Source organism: Camponotus floridanus, unplaced genomic scaffold (genome assembly GCF_003227725.1).
Source record: "Camponotus floridanus strain SB8 unplaced genomic scaffold, Cflo_v7.5 scaffold13, whole genome shotgun sequence".
Lineage (NCBI taxonomy): Eukaryota > Metazoa > Arthropoda > Insecta > Hymenoptera > Formicidae > Camponotus > Camponotus floridanus.
In genome coordinates, this window is record NW_020229248.1 from 1,034,588 (window position 1) to 1,053,472 (window position 18,885).

The 18,885-nt window shown below is 28.4% G+C and overlaps 1 protein-coding gene across 1 annotated transcript; it reads right to left on the reverse strand.

Annotated features, from left to right (window-relative positions):
• Positions 1–6,445: 6,445 nt before the first annotated feature.
• On the reverse strand, positions 6,446–9,508 carry LOC112637082. Its single transcript, XM_025405979.1, has 5 exons — positions 9,431–9,508; positions 8,775–8,997; positions 7,967–8,195; positions 7,301–7,445; positions 6,446–6,622 (listed from the first exon to the last, which is right to left on the reverse strand). Exons 2-5 carry the CDS (start codon positions 8,881–8,883, stop codon positions 6,590–6,592), a joined length of 516 nt encoding a protein of 171 aa, XP_025261764.1. The 5' UTR covers positions 8,884–8,997; positions 9,431–9,508; the 3' UTR covers positions 6,446–6,589.
• Between the last annotated feature and the right edge of the window lie 9,377 nt (positions 9,509–18,885).

Sequence of the window (18,885 nt, forward strand, 5' to 3'; positions counted from 1 at the left end):
TAATAATAAAAATTATTGTAATAAATAAAAAAAAAATTAATCACTACATCGTTTGCAGTAATTAATTTTTATTTTCTTGATTTAAATTACATAAAACATTTTTAATTTATTATGTTTTTAAATCGCACAATCTGGCAGTTCTCAAAATTTATAAATATAAAAAAAATTATCATAGTTTATGAAATTATCTTACATTATACATTTATTAAAATATAATATATCCTATCTTAAAAACTAATTATACACAACAACATATGCAATGTCTAACCTATTTGAAGTTGAGAATAGGGTTAATAACGTACTTAGGAAATTTTGTCAATTTTATAGATATTTGACTCTTTGTGATAATATGCAAAACATTAATGTTAACTTTCCGAATTAAAGTTCATCCTCATCTGACGACTGCAAAATTAAGGATATTGTTAATTTTATTAAATAATAAAATAAATTAATAAAGTTATTTTATTAAATAATAAAATAACTTGTACATATATGTATGCACATACGTAATTAATAATAAATAAATAAACGGGACAAGTTTAGAATCATATTCTGCTTATCAAATGGATGAAAATAAAAGGAAGTCACGTAAACATTGATTTAGAAACGCTATCTTTCCAAAATATTATTATTCTAAAATATAATAATTGTACACAGAATAAATTATTTGAAATAACATTCTTCTGCTTATTCATCTATCGATTTAAAACCTCCAAATTTTTACTTAGGGAATTTACTTAAGGATAGGTTTTTGCTAATGCTCTTATTGCTACTCGGAAAGATTTTTTATTATTGCTTTGCGTAAATTCGAAATACTCTATGAATTTTTAATAATCTTTGAAGTAATTGTGAAACGTTGATAGTATATAAACGAACATTTGTTGAAAATTTTCAGCATCTTTTTTGACGAAATATTTATTAATGTTATTAACGACAAATTCTACCAGAAACAAAACGTTATTTTAATGTTAAAGAGAAAATGTTTCTTGATTTACGTTTCATAATTATATAAATTTTTAAAAATCTGTGTATGCTAAGTTAGAATATACTTCTAAATTTCAGTCATTTATTTCTGAAACATATATATTTCTAATGATACTCATTTAAATGGTTACATTATTCTTATTGTTATGTTTTTAAAAAATAGTGTATCGATTTAAGATAACTTTTTTATTTAATTAATTTATTGTTATTATATTTTACTTACATATTCTAATGGATGCATTCTTCTTCGTTCTCTAATAAATTCTACCATCTCCTTAATGGTGATGGTTCATTTTCTCTAGCTTGATTGCGGCGGAACAACCAGTTGTATGTGATTATTAGGCAATCTCGTATACATTCCCAACTACATTTGTAAACGGAATTCGTAAACAATTGAAAGAATTGTATTTAATAATTAGAATATTTGTAACAATTAATTTGTAACAATTAATTAATACTTGCAACATAATAATTAGCGACAAAATAATTATAAAATTCATGATATTATATTTATTTGAATCTTATTCATAACTTTCATGATAAAATAACACAGCATTACATTCGAAAAATTAAAATATTGATTTTACATAATATCATATTTATATTAAAAAATATAATACTTATATTGATTTGAATATCCATATATTTATTACATGACAATAATATGTTAAATTCTCATTAATATTATGAATTTAAATCAAAATATTTTTTTCTCATATTGCATTAATGCATACATATGTATGTGACACACCCACTCCATGCTCCCTTTCTTCTCACACACACACACACACACACATATATTTACACGATCATCCATTTATATGTATACATAGATATGCGTACATATAATAACACATTTCTAATTTTGTTAATTTAATTCAGTATAAAAATAAAATTTACTTGCACCAGAAGTTGAATATTGACGCAAGAACAATACAACAAACTATAAATAGGACACAAGAGCCATAAAGATAAAAATACGCATTAGGCTCATTTTTAAGGTCTAAAACAGGTGGTGCTACTTTTTTTTTTATAATATCTTTATAAAGCCATACATTATCTTCGTCTTCTCCATTATTATCGTTTTTATTATTGGTTAAGTTTAATGTAATATGAACTAAAAGATAATTCATATTATTAATTATGTATAAATAGAGACACTATTGTTATTAATTTATCAACGTTGCTTTTTCATCTCACAAAAGAATATAAATTTAATAATGTTATTAATAAAATGAAATTTATTATTGGTGCATTAATCTTTTTCAAAAAATAATAGTTATTATTAATTCTGCTTATTAACAGTTAACGTATATATACTCATATATAATATATATGTTTATACATTATTAGTTATATTAAAAGTACATCCATGTGTGTCACAAGCTTGTATTATGCGCGCGCGCATAATACAAGCTTGTGACACACATGGATGTTACTTTTTCTCTACATAGATTTAGAATATATGTACATTTTTATATAGTTATTTTATATAGCTTTAATAAATTGTATTTATTCTTTATATATATGTATTTTTGGATATGTATTGAAAGAAAGAAAGAAAGAGAAAAGTAAAAATCAGACAATCATTAAGTTCTATTTTTAAATGAATAGTTTCAAATATAAATATAAGTATAAACTAAATAAATCTGATTTATATCAGACAAATATTGTAGAAATATTTATACAAATTATTATACAAGTTATTATACAACTTATTATCTTACCTGATATGGTTGTAATAAAGACAATAAAAATTAATGAATATAATGAGTTGAATATTTTTCTTCCGATTATCTTTATTATAGCAACAGGCATCGTGGATAATTGGTTTAGCGCGTTTCTTCCTAACTTTAATAAAAATTGAGATTGTGATTTATCGAATCTTTCCCATTCGGTTTTCATTATCAATATCACGATGTTATATGGATTAAAAAAAAAAACATTTATTTAATATAGATTTCTTTTCGTGCTTATCCAATGTCACAGATTTTAAGCAAAACAAAAAAATAAATTTCTTAACCGAAATCACTTTAAAAGAGACATTAATGATAGAATGAAAAGTATAAAAATTTATACAATATATTTTTATATTAATATATAAAAATAATAAAAAATAGTTGTGATTAAAAATGTTAAAGAAAAAATGCAATTTGGTTTTAAAATACCAGTATGTGATCATTATAATTTTTTGTATCGTCAAATTTGTTTGAACCACTACATACCGTGAAATTCGTTTGAACCGTTAGATATCGTCAATTCGATCGAAGTTTTGAAGATACAGATTCTGTGGACATTCATGCTTTATATATTTTAACATTATATTGTACATATGCAACATATATTCATATATATATATATATATATATATATATATATATATGTATACTCAAAATATAAATAAGTTTAAAATATTTGTAATCAGATTTGAAATATTTGAAAATTAATAATAATATAATCTTTTCTGCCAAATAGATCTAAAATGTTCCGAAAACAATAAAATAGTTATGTTTGCTATTGTTATTTATACTTATATTTCTTAAAATCATATTAACTATAAGAGTTTCAGAAGCTTATAGTAAAAGAATTTCTACATGCTTCCTATTACTTTTGATGAAGCTTGTATTTTTCTTTAGAATTTCTTATCAAAAGGATTAAAATCTCATAATTTTACGAACAAATATTATAAAAAGAATTTCTAACTAAGAATTTTTAATATAATGCAAATCAAGACGATAAATATACCTTTCGTGAATAACTTAGATTTTATTTTCGATTTCGATAAAGAAAATAAAAAAATATCGCGCAATATGTGTATATATGGGAATATATATTGTATATGCACAATATGATAGTGTTAAAATATATAAAGAAGTGTCTGCATAGCCTATATCTTCAGAATTTTGATCGAATTGACGTTACATAACGTTGAAACGAATTTGGCGGTACGTAATGGTTCGAATAAAAACGGTACAAAAAATTATAGCGATCACATGCTGGTAATTTTATCTTAACAAAACTTAATTATTTATTATATTATATAATTGTATTATATGAAAGCCTAAGATAATGCTCGATGTATTAAGCAAGATACTAAAATGCTAAATTGGTTTTATAATATGAATATCTTACTTTTAGCAGTATATGATCCAAGTAGTTGCCTTTCTGTTCTCTATACATACACGATACATGCGACAATGATAAACGTATAACTTCTGACAAATACAAACAAATTTTGAAAATATATCCTTGAAAGTTGATTCATTCGCCTATTCTTATTGGCTGTCAATATCACACGAATCTATTTATCTTTAGACGCTTCTAAGTCATCATATATTTTTTTTTTCAGTGAAATCTATATTATTTTGAATATTTTCTATTTTTTTCACATGCAGATTTTTCTTTAAGCAGCATTTTTGTTCGACAGTAGGTTATTTGATATAATATATTATATAAAAAATGAAACACATCTGACATCTTTTACAAACTAGAAAAATAACAAAATCAACATGATTTTTATTCTTTTTTATTTACATCTTGAGCGGATAAGTTTGGTTGAGGACACTAAATAATTTTATTACAAATAAAAATAATTTTCTAAAATAAAATTATTCGCCATTATTTCATTATTTTACTTTAAAATAAATACGCAATTGTAATATTATTATAATTTATTATTATAATTTATTTATTAACATTTGTTAACATATCTTTATTTTTTTCAACTGTGTTCTTGATTGCGTAAAAATTTAAATATTTACTCAATAATTATAAACTATATTTTGCATTTATAATATCGAATATTGGATGAATATTATTTCGTGCCGAAAATTGCAAACTTATATAGCGAGAATGTCTCTCTCGTTCGCATATATATTATATTCATCATATCTACATAAATATTTTAAAAACTTTAAGACACTGTTGATTACAATACAAACAAATGTTAATTAATGTTTTTGCATTTATCAAAAACAACATAAATGTATATTAATATAATTAATTATTTTATATTTCGATATAAAATTATATATTTGTAATACAATCTATAAATTATACTTTTTAATCTGTAGAGATAAGAAAAGAGAAATTGTTTTTGTGTATTAACAAATTATGCGAAGGATATGAATATTTCTTTTTCTATATAATAATAATACCTAATTTCAACACTATTTAAAAAAAATATAAAAAAATCTTTTCGCATGTATCAATTTTAAGTTATAACTGCAACAGAATAGAGACTAATATTTTTATATAACAATTAATTGATAAATTATATAACAATTAATTGATAAACGATTATTCTTTATGGCTAATTAATAATTAATTCTGGTATTAAATTCGGTGATATATATTTTTTGATAGAAAACATACACGCATTAATAATAATTTGTCATCATTCCAAATTTGTATTTTGTAAAATGTGGAATCGTACAATATATTACATATAAAACGATCGTCAATACAGATACAAGCAACGATATAATGTAATATTTAACCAAATTTCGCTTTTATAATACAAAAAATTATACAAAATTAACTTAAAAAAATTATATTTGTTAAATATAAAAGTCTTGCCAACATTAAAGATATGTATAAATTAATATATATTCATAATATATATATTGATTAATACAAAAGAGCAGACATTTACGATACGCATGTTTGTACGAACTATATTTTTAAATATTGTCAATATTGCTAAATTATATTGTTCGATAAAAACATACATACATTTTAATTATTTATATAATTAACTAGAATCAGATATTTTTATATAAAATCGAGAAATTACAAACGTTTTTATGTTACAATATCTGTGTTATAGTTTTTATTTATAATATTATATAATATTATAGATAAAATTTAACATAGTATATCAATACTAATTATTTTTAAATATACAATATTATGTACAATATTATAAATATTTTACAGCATTACTTAATAATTATTTTAAACCGATAATAATAATTATTAAATAGATAAAGTAAATAGAATTATTGTGTCTGTAAATTATATAAATAGTTAAATTTATGATATATAATGAATAATTGATTAATTAAATAATTATATAATTAATTAATTATATCATATTATATTTAACAAATATTAATTATATCATATTATTTGCAAATTTACACGTTGCAAATAAATTTGAAAAAAGTTTTGTTCTTTGTTAGGTAAAAACAATTTTATTATTTTTTTTAAATTTTTATATTTTGAGAAAAACAAAATTGTAATAATAATAAAAATGATTGTGTAATAAATAAAAAAAAAATAATTACTACATCGTTTGCAGTAATTAATTTTTATTTTCTTGATTTAAATTACATAAAACATTTTTAATTTATTATGTTTTTAAATCGCACAATCTGGCAGTTCTCAAAATTTATAAATATAAAAAGAATTATCGTAGTTTATGAAATTATCTTACATTATACATTTATTAAAATATGGTATATCCTATCTTAAAAACTAATCATACGCAACAACATGCGATGTGTAAACTATTTGAAGTTGAGAATAGGGTTAATAACGTACTTAGGAAATCTTGTCAATTTTATAGATATTTCACTCTTTGTAATAATGCAAAACATCAATGTTAACTTTCCGAATTAGAGTCAGCCTCTGACGACTGCAAAATTAACAATATTATTAATATTATCAAAATAATAAAATAACTTGTACATACATATATGTACGTACATGCGTTATTAGTAATAAATAAAAAAACAAATTTAGAATCATAATTATTTCTACACGGAATAAATTATTAGAAATAACATTCTTCTGCTTATCCATCTATCGATTTAAAACCTCCAAATTTGTACTTATAAGGATAGGTTTTTGCTAATGCTCTTATTGCTACTTGGAAAGATTTTGTATTATTGCTTTGCCTCATAAAATTCGAAATACTTTATGAATTTTTAATAATCTTTGATGTAATTGTGAAATGTTGATAGTATATAAACGAACATTTGCCGACGAAAATTTTCAGCATCTTTTTTAACGAAATATTTATTAATGTTATTAACGACAAATTCTACCATAAATGAAACAATAATGTTAATGTTAAAAAGAAAATGTTTTTTTAGTTTCGTTTTCTAATTATATAAATTTTTTAAAATCTGTGTATGCCAAGTTAAAATATACTTCTAAATTTCAATCATTTATTTGTAAAATATCTTGTATATTTATAATGATACTCATTTGTGTGGTTATGTTATTCTTATTTTTATGTTTTAAAAAATAGTGTATCGATTTAAGATATCTTTTCTGTTTAATTTACTTATTGTTAGTATATTTTACTTACACTTTCGAGTGAAGGGATACTTAGTTCTCCTCTCCGATACATTCTATCGGCTAGATAAAGGACAACTGGTTCATTTTGTCTAGCTGGTTTGCGGCAGAACAACCAGTTGTATAAGCTTCTTAGGCGATATTCTATATATTCCCAACTACATTTGTAAACGAAATTCGTGAACAATTAAAAAAATTGTTTGTAATAATAAAAATATTTGTAACAAATTAATCAATACTTGCAACATAACAATTAATAATTAGCAATAAAATAATTATAAAATTCCTGATATTATATTTATCTGAATCTTATTTATAACTTTTATGATAAATTAACATAGCATTACATTAGAAAAATTAAAATATTGATTTTACATAATATCATATTTATATTAATTAATAGAATACTTATATTGACTTTAACATCTATAATTATTACATGACAATAATATCCTAAATTCTTATTAATATTATGAATTTAAATCATAATATTTTTTTTCTTATACCGCATTACTGTATACATACATGTGACACACCCACTCACCCACCAACGCTTCATTCTTTCCTCATACATCTTTTACACGATGATCCATTCATATGTATACCCAGAGATGCGTACACATAATATCACATTTTTTATAATTATATTATTTTAATTAAGTATAAAAATAGAATTTACTTGCACAAAAAGTAACATAGTGTTAAACTAGTAGCAGACATTATAATTAGAATACTATAATAGCCGAATAAATAAAGGTCTATATGAGGCTCATTATTAATGTGTATGATATCAGTTGGTGCTGCTTCTGATATTATATCATTTATAGTATAATATTCCCATATGTTATCTTTGTCATCTTTTCCATTCGTATCTTTTTTATTATGAGTTGTGTGTAATGTAATATAAACTAAAAATTAATTTATATTAATAATTTAATGTATAAATTGACATGACACTATTGTTATTAATTTACCAATGTTGTTTTTTCATGTCACAAAAGATATAAATTTAATAATATTAATAAAACGATATAATTTAATAATATTAATAAAACGAACTTCATCATTGGTGCATTAATCTTTTTACAAAAAATAATTATTATTAATTTAGCTTATTAATAGTTAACGTATACATATACTCATATATATGTATATACATTATTAGTAAAAGTATATCCATGTGTGTAACAAGCTTGTATTGTATTACATATTTACATTACATTTTTATATAGTTATTTTATATAGCTTTAATACATTTTATATTTATTCTTCATACATATGTATTTTTGGATACGTATTGAAAGAAAGAAAGAAAGAAAGAAAGAGAAAAGTAAAAATCACACAATCATTAAGTTCTATTTTTTAAATGAGTAGTTTCAAATATAAATATAAGTATAAACTAAATAAATCTGATTTATATCAAACAAATATTGTAGAAATATTTATACAAATTATTATACAAGTTATTATATAACTTATTATTTTACCTGATGCGGTTGTGATAAAGACAAAATAAATAGACATAATAAAAAGCATTAGTGAACATAATGAATCGAATATTTTCCTTCCGATTATCTTTATTATAGCAACAGGCATCGCGGATATTTGGTTTAGCGCGTTTCTTCCTAAACTTTAATAACAATTGAGATTACAAGTTATCGAATCTTTTTTATTCGGTTCTTGTTACCAATATCACGATGTTATGAATTCCTAAAAAAAAAACATTTATTTAATATATATTTCTTTTCGTGCTTATCCAGTGTCACTGATTTTAAGCAAAACAAAAAAAATAAATTTCTTAACCGAAATTACTTTTAAAAGAGACATTAATGATAGAATGAAAAGTATAAAAATTTATAGAATATATCTTCATATTAATATATAAAAATAATAAAAAATAGTTGTGATTAAAAATGTTAAAGAAAAAATGCAATTTGGTTTTAAAATACCAGTATGTGATTATTATAATTTTTTGTACTATCAAATTTGTTCGAACCATTACGTACCGTGAAATTCGTTCGAATCGTTAGATACCGTCAATTCGATCGAAGTTTTGAAGATACAGACTCTGTGGACATTCATGCTTTATATATTTTAATTCTATCATATTGTAGATATGCAACATATAATATTAATTTCTTACTTGTAGCAATATATGATATCCAAGTAGTTCCTTTTCTGTTCCCTATACATATACGATACAACAACAATGATAAATGTATGACTTCTGACAAACAAATTTTAAATTTAAAAATATAAACGGTATTCTTATAAAGTTGGTTTATTTGTCTATTTTTATTGGCTGTCAATATTGTACGAATCTGTTTATCTTTAGAGGCTGATAAGTCATCTTTTTTTTCAGTGAAATCGGCTATGATTTTCAAAAATATAAATCGAAATTATTTTATATATTTTCTATTCTTCCATTATTTGTAAAGTTTTTCTTAATGACCATTTTTATTCGACTGCAGTTTAATTGAGTATAGTATATTGAAATTTATAAAATAAATTAAATCTTCTTTTACTCATCTTTTATTCTTTCTTTTAATTTTAATTTATAATAATAATAAATAATGCATAATATAACATAATATTTATATAATATTTTTCGTTAAAAATTATATAATATTTTTCGTTAAATAACAACCGTAATCATTAATTCGATTTATTATTGACAATAATATTCACAGAATAGAAAGAAATGTATATTTCTCGATCTGCATTGGTTTTTATGAGTGATTACCAGTACAACAACATAAAATTGAGGATACATAAAACATGTCGACGCATCGATCAACATTTCCGGGAGAGCCGCTTACTTCGGTGAAATTCAATTGGAAATTGCAAATGAATCCGATCTCCGCTCGCTTCACGGCCGGGCATTAGTCACCTTCTTCCGCTTGACGGTTTCTTTAGGAAGGAATACGGTGACCGTCGTGCACGTTTGCAGCCAGATGCGTACGAGACCGATGCGCGCAGTGGCTGATCGTTTATGTACGGTCTTCTTTCCCGACGATAAAATTGCGGCAAGTGTGTCCGCTCTTCTCTCGCGGCCTGTGTGGGCCGCGGCCATATATTCATCGCTGCGACTGCCATTAAACGCGTAGCTTGATACGTTGTATGATGCGACTGCTTCACACAACACAAACTCACAATGTGTCCTCAAGTGAAAGAAATTTTAATTTCTAAATACGTCCACTTAACAGTACTTCAATATATCTATATTTCAATATATCAATATTTTCTAGTCATGCATATTTCATAATATTAAGAACAATGTTATAAGTATAATTTCTAAAAGTGTTTGTCTATAAAAAAAATATTTTAACACGTCAAAAATATTTCTACATAACTTTTGAAATCAGACTTTTTTTATAACAATATACCTAGTTCAAAGATTGCTTAAAAATGGCAACATATACACGGGAATGTAGTACGCGTAAATAGCGAATGCTTTAGATGCAGACGCGTGGTATTGTATTGGTTCTTTGCCGATGATGAAATTGAGCGTATGGAACTTGCAAAGGCAAAGAGACGCGATTTAACTCGATGTTCAAGGAAGACGCGATGACCGCCTTCGTTTCACATTCGGCAAACGTACCAACCCCAAATTACCCTATTCTGTCAGGAGGCAGTCTGCCTACACTCTCTCTGATTCCGTAAAGAACTCGCTGCAGCGCGTCTCTTGAAAACGTGTTTCTAAAATTTCAGCCCGCTTTAGACCATCTATAATTTGCGATAAAATCAAGACAGAATTCTACCTATAATTTTATATGTCATGTAATACAAAAAAATATTCACAATAAGATATATACGTGTGTAAATTATGTATATATATATTTTCTTTTAATTAAGATTTAATGCGATATATGTATCTTTCAATTTATTGTAATATTTACTTTTTGTTTTACATCATATATATCGGCAAAATATCAATTTTTTCGTTAGGTGTTATTTAATTTTGAAATATTCTAAATATTTATTTATATTATTTTAAACTAGATCTCTTATCGTACTTATAAATTCTATTTCTTAATTTAAATTAAAGTATATATTTTGTAATATCTTTTTAATTTTGTCAAACTTGTTTCAGGAAACGATGCTGAAGGACTTAAATTGCGAGGAAGAAGAAGTAGGCGAACATTAACATAAAAACTAGCAGCGATAGATTCGTATGGACTTTCAGCATGATTATCTACGAGGTAAGTGTCAGATATAATGCGCGATGCGGCCAGGTGAATACACTGCGTGTTATACCTACCTACGCGCGTGCTTACTTGTCTCTCGTAGGAAGCTGCCAACTGATTTCGCCGGGCGATATAGAATATATATGCATACGCATTCACGACATACATACCTATTGTAGATGTGTATATATATACATATGCGCGAGCGCGAAGCAAGAATTTCTCAGAATGCTCGCTCGCATGCAAACGCAATCGTTCCCTCTTTCCTCTTGTGTCTTATAATACCACTTAATCGAAAGAACTGACCTCACTATTTACAAGAGCAAGACAGCCGATATGACATGCATATACAATGTTTCGACGATGTATAAAATGCCAAGTTCTTTTTTTTTATAATTTACTATCATTTTGAAGACACATACACAAATAGCATCCCAATTTTAATAAGAATAAAATAATTGTAAAGGAACAATTTTTTATATATTTTTTTATAAAAATACAGATGTGTTTCAAAATTTAAAAATGTGTAATTTTAGTCGATTTGTCATAAATTATTAGAATGATTGTTATTATTAAAAGTTATTTGATAATTATGAGCTTTATGCACATTCAACGACGTAATTGTAAAAAGCCACGATTCGTACCTGAATCTCATTAAGGTTTATATTACATAGAATGCAAAATTTGCGCTTAATTATTTAAATACACGTAACCGGACGAGGAACGAAATGGTAACACGCAATTCCGAGCGGGTAACTCTTTGTGTACTCACCATGCCGCGTGCAGCTTATTAACATCGCTCATGATCCTACCGATAGCAAGAACGTTTTCTTGGAAACCATTCTTCCCTCCTTTCGAATTTTCTCAATTATAACGCACGTACATCCGCGCAGACGTGAAGTAAAGAAATTACTCGAAGAACTAAGAATTATTCTTATTAGAAGAAGCAACATCGGGATGCTCGCTCGTTTCGCACAAATTATTGAAAATCGGCCCTCGAACCGTAATATTCTTTGCTGCAAACGGTATTTTTTTCTTCCTCAAAGAAAATTATCGCATCTCAAATATATACAGGTAGAGAGCGTTCTAGTTATGAATCTATCCAATTTGAATGTTTAATTTAATTTAGTAATTTGTTTTCCGTTTTTATGCGACGATTTCACATTCGCATGAAAGTTCTTAGGAGCAATGCAATCCATTTCGCGTTCGCGTGCAAACGCATTGCGACGTGTTAATGTTTCAATTGGTCTACATGACCGAATACGTGCCCTGTCTTCCGAAGGCGATCATTAATATGCGTAATAAGTTTCGTAGTCGGTACACAAATGCCACCCAGTATGCCTATGATGCAAATAAAAACTGAAAGTCGTTTCCTAACTGTGTCCGCGCGACATTCCAAGCACGGACAAATCGAATGACGATTGGCAGTATTTCTCCTAAGCAAGGAGCGACATGCAATATGTTGCGCATTAGCCTAATCATGAACTTCGCAATATGATTGACTTGTATATTAATCTTGAACAGAAAAGATTTTTAAGAAATGTTAATTTTTTGGAAACTGTTATCAATAATTTATTTTTAATGCTTTATCGACCATTTCTTTTTAATGCTCTACATAAAATGATGTTATATAAAATCTCATTAAATTGAATTAAATTTTTCTGCTTTATATGCAGAGTTTAACAGAACGATTATTAAAGGATTTATTAAATATCGAAGAAAGAGAGAAAATAAATAAATAAAACGATTGTAAAATTCATAAAGGGATCACGAATTATGAGAATAGACAGAAACACAATCAAACTGTCTCTTTTGATTTTATCATAAATTAAAATTGCTTAAAATCGAAATTATTTCGCAATATTATAAAAGTAAAAGAACTTAAATTATAACATTTGATTTTTTTCTTGAAGTGTATTGTACTTTTCTTTTTTTTGAAATGTATTATATAAAAAAAAGAATCCATTACTTAAACTCATGAAATGTAGAAATATTGAATATCTGAATATAAATTACAACTAAAGAGCAAAATAGACTACGGAATCGGAAGCAAACTGTATAAATAGCTATACACAATTATGTTGATTATTACAATTATAGCAATTATTTATTTTTTTCACACCGTCATTATCTGCATGAAAATTAACTGGCAGACCGCAACCTTCTATGCGGAAACGCAATGTGAGTACATGAAACAAGCATCGCAATTTACTCTTAGATGAAACGGGTTGTATGTTAGAATATTATATACGTCACAAAATCATGTAGAAAATTAATAAAGATATGGATTTCCATATCAAAGCTATAATCAATTATTAATTCGGAAATAAATTACAACTATGGGAATTAGTATATTTATAAAAAAATTGGATTAAAATTGTATATAGAGATGATTTATAAAATTACTGTCTATTGTTTCTTTCTTTTAATTTTTTATGATTTAAATATAAAATGTATAATAACACTAAAATAAAATCAAAGCAAAAAGTGAGAATCGAGATGAATATAAATGAGACTCGTATTGCTTGTGTTTCTACTCGCGAAGTTATTGTCTTGAAAATCGTACAGCTCGAAGAACTTTTGAGAAAGTTTCGGCTGCGATTTACGATCGTATGTATCAAAATGCACGTAATCTAAGAAGAAACTCAACCCGGGCTTTCGCACGTCAATAGTGCACGTAAATAAAAGCCAATTTATTTATTTATTCCGACTCACGTTTATGAATAGATTCCTTTGCGAAGAACGAGGGAAGAAACGACCTCTTGGTCGCGCGGAGCACTCTCGTTTTTTCTTCACTGGGGCTTTCTCTGCTTGGGAAAGTCTCACCGAGATCTATTCCTCCTTATATTCTAGGCGTATTTTATTTGATTTATATCTAATTTATGCAGTTTTAGCTCGTGTGATGCATACACGCCATTAATAATATATTCTATTTTATGGAATATGTGCAAGTATCGTAATTAAATATATATATGTGTTGAAAATTGAAGATTCATTCTTATAAAAGATAATTAGCGGAATTTTCTTGGACGGAAAATAATAGGGTAATGGCTGGCTATTTATGACGTAATTAACATGTAACATGTTTAATTGTTCGTACTTACAACCTTGTTGCGGTTTACTTTATCTTTCGCAATCTTAGTTATTTCCTGACATAAATTACATAGATGGAGAGTGTGACATTTTTCCCCCCTATAATATAAATCGACACGAGAAAGCTGGTATTCCTGACGCTTCCTGTTAACCGTTAAAAATAGGATGGATTGCCTTAGCGAGAGAGGTCGATTGCACCGATCGTGCACGAATGCATGATCAATCGCTCGGCCATCGATCGCGCCCAGCAGGTGATGATCACTGCGGCTTTCAACGAATTACGCCTTGAATGTATAATAATATATATTCGCGCTTGGCACGAAGCGAGAGAGCTCATTTCCATTCAAACGCCACGACGACATTTAGGCGGATTTGCATGCATAACGTTTGGTGTTTCAATGATGGCTGAAATAAACGCCACTCATTCCTCGTTAAGTGATGAATCCTCGTTATTTCGCAATACATCTTCGCGGATAATGAAATTTTTTTTTACTTGTCGAGATTACGTAATTTAGAAAGACTATAGTAATTTTTTTTTTTAAATTTGTGTCAAAATAAAATTATTAAATCACTTTTTACGATATTTTATTGCATTATTTAACTACAAATACATTTGAGACAAATAATACAAACGTGCGACAAATGTAACCTTCTTTTTATTCACGTCGTATTCGTATTGTGTGACATGTTAACAGCGCAAGCTTTCACCGCCAATTTCGTTGCATGACAATACTTGCTATGATGTTCCGGCTCGTAAAGTAAATAGGCGAAAGGTGGCGGGGGAAATGCGCGCTTCACTCTCTGTCTCGCCTACAATTTACATAACTATGCAAATGATGTAGCAATTAGGCTACCACAAGGTTCGCCGGGCCTACTTTTCTTTTTCAAGGTCTTTCTCTTGAAACGTGCTACGAAATACTCTGTAAAAAATGTAACATGTGAATCATTCGAGGTGATAAGTATTCTCGCATTATAATATTAGCATCATATCATAGATACGAATTTTGCATTAAATTATACGTCTCACACACAATTTAATTTAATAATATATACTTATTTTATTTTTTTTAATTTTATTTTTACAATATAAACAATTGTTTTTGTATATATCGTGCGTAATCTAGGGTCTTTCGATGCAAGGTATAGATATGAGGCGGATGAAGAAGAGGATATGGAAGGCGTCCGGGATAGCTAGAGGCGTCGCGATACCGGCGTCGGAAGCCTTCGCGAATAAAACCATATTATTAGACCAGGCTATATGTATGTGTGTGTGGGTGTGTGTGTGTGTGCACCCAGAAAGCGGGGTGCCACCCGCAACCGGCTCCCAGAGACTCCGATTAATCGAGACCCAGATCTCTCTCTTTCTCTCTTTCGGCCTCTTCGCTCTTCTCTCTTCTCGAATCTCTATTCCCGAACCATAAACTTCCTAGACGAGAGGGCCTCTCGCGGCACTGGATCTCTGTTATTAAACGCATATCAATCAGCTGGGAGTCGCGAGAGGAGCGAGGGGGAGAGGTGGGCGCTTTGATGCGCTTTTAAATGTGTCCGACTTGATTTATTGACCGCTTCCTCCGATTTCGAGCGATTTCAGACGGCGACCTTGGATATCGAAGTCGTCCCATTAATTTGTGGATAATGAAGAGCAAACACTTTCGAAGTGGCGGTCGAAAGTGTACGAGTTCGATCGAGTTTTCGTCGAATGAGCGAGAAGCTGTTGACTTTCAAGTCTTTTCGAAATAGCTTATTATTTTACTTTCGCCATTTTTCGTTGCTAATAAGAAAATTCTTTGATTGTTCATTAATTATTCATGAATTAAGAATTAAGTCATTCTTTCGCCGAGAATTAAGTGATTCGGCTGTCCAATCCGTTTGTTGTCATCGCAATATCATGCACGTAGATCTTGTCATCGGCTGCGTCGTAGTTAACTCCTTTTGCGCGCAATCGTTTGCATGAGTAATGGCAATTAAGTGCGGGCGCTAATTATGTTTTTCTGCCCACGTCACCACTCGGTTTTTATTTAAAGCAATTTCTCGGTTACCGGAGTATGTCACTCGTCGAGAATCTTAAATGCATAAAGTGTTTTCGTGACATGTTAATTTTGTAACTTATGTCGTATGAAATGTATGTTATATATTTATGAACAATAATGTATACGTAAAAATGTATACGTAAAAAATATATACGCGAAAATGTATACGTAAATAATGTATGATTCGGTGTAAAATGTAGATTGATTTTCGATTTTTTCTTTTCCATGTTATTTACATCTTTAACCAGATAATACGTTGCTTATGATGGAGAGTTCGACACGGTACGGACGCGTTATCGTGGAAATAATTATAGTCGGCGTAGTTAGGATCGTGCGAATCGCGATTTGAAAATGCGCATAATTCGTCAAGTATTATTAAATATTAATGCAACAACGCAACATAGTCACGTTAAATGCCGCGAGAGTAATGTAATAATGTTGTAATACATCAAATATGCAAATGTATGCAACAGAAACAGACATGCAAAATAGATGTTATTGTAATAAAGAGGTTTTTTGCCAAAAATATGTAAAACTTACATGAGATCGGAATATGCTGCAAGATGTATTGTATGTTAAAAAAAAATAAGAAATATATTTTTAAAAAATTAAATAAACAGCAAAACGTAAGAGATAATAACTTATATATCTTATAAGTTCATCAAGATTATAAATGAAGATATTCTCGCTTTTTCTTTTTATTTCTTTGCAACATTTCAAACTAAGGCACGCCCGTTTAACCCATAATTATCTAGCTTTAATTGTTACACAATTCAAAGACAGAGTCTGAAAAAAGACACCCCCTTTTTTATCTATTAAAAATGTTATTAATATTCTTGAAAAAAATATTTCAGAATAAAAACTATTTAATATTAGCATATGATATTAGCAATGATTAATTATTATATATTTTTTAATGAATACACAGTAACAATTAATTAATATATTATAATCAATAAAAAATTACTTTTTAACATACATATTAGTAATTAGAAAACTATACAGGAAAGGATAATGGGAAACTATAAGAAGAATGTTAAGTCTAATATCTGGTGAGAGTAGATTGGTGAGAGGCCGGAACGTGCGTTTGGTGTTCCAACAGGAATAGAGAAAGGCGCGTCGTGTGGCAGGGATCCTTATCAGATTCGATCCAGCTTCCTGATAGTTAATTAACAAGTTCATTATGCATCCGTGCCCTCCGCGGGCCGAGGGCCGCATCTTTTCAGGGCACGATGGAGGCCGTGGGGCCCCAAGTGAGGCATTACGGAGATCCTCGGCAGATAGCGACGGCCCGGTGGGTGGCGCTATTTTATTGCATCACGATTCACGACGGGATCGCGGCGACGGGGGCCCGGCGCGCTGCACTTTCAGAACTTTCAGAAGCGCTCGTGAATCTCGGACGGGAAGGAGGGGAAAGAGGGAGTCCAGGAGTCCAGCCGGGCACGTCGTCCATCACGAGCGACCTGAATATTATTCACGATGCACGATTTACATTGTCGGTGCCCTCCGCGATTCGAATGAACCGTTATCCTGTCCGTATTGATTTTTTTGTATCGCGCCTGATAGTTATCATAAGTGGAAAATATAGTTGCGAACACGATGCGGATGAACGTTTATTGTTTTATTTTAGAAAATGATATTTTGTGCCAGTAACAATGTAAACTTTTCATATCTAATTCGCACGATGATGAGATAGATTATTGAATTAATGTGAAAGACGAAATAAAGATTAGAATCGATCCGTTGCTGCCTCATGCAATTTGTCGATCACTGTAAAAAAATCTCATCGATATTAAGAGATTTATTTTATATATCTTACAGTAGGGCGTGTAACATGGCTATTAACGCTCTGTTTATGCATATCTAATAATGCTTAGTTGACGGTAATTATTTTGCGTTAAGAACGCGTTAAAATGCAGTCAGACTTGAATCTTTTAAGACACCGCAAACGTCTTGCTTAATTCCTTTTTGGCCTGTGTTCGGCAGCCTCCTGAAATATCTCTCTCTTTCTCACTCTCGGTTCTATTTAATTTCCTGGAAAACGCCACAGTGGTCTCTGGGGGCAGCGGGGCATCAATCACCCCACCTGACATGGAAGCTGTAATTTGGCTAACCCGGTTTGAAGCTCTTTCTTCGCTCATTTTACCGGTGGCCTTCGCACCCTGCTAGTAAAGCACCTCCGAAATTTTACCGAATTGTTATCGTTTATGATCCATTACTCAAAAGCGTGCATAACTATGTAACTGAAATGGAGCATATGAAAAGCACTGTATAAAATTATTCTTGCA

Excerpts from the sequence above, each read along its gene's own strand:
- LOC112637082 (XM_025405979.1), bottom strand. The coding sequence starts at position 8,883 with ATGCCTGTTGCTATAATAAAGATAATCGGAAGGAAAATATTCGATTCA. Across the intron at positions 8,196-8,774 it reads CTTTATCACAACCGCATCAG|TTTATATTACATTACACACA; the intron begins GTAAAATAATAA and ends ATTAATTTTTAG. Across the intron at positions 7,446-7,966 it reads CTATGTTACTTTTTGTGCAA|TTGGGAATATATAGAATATC; the intron begins GTAAATTCTATT and ends TTACAAATGTAG.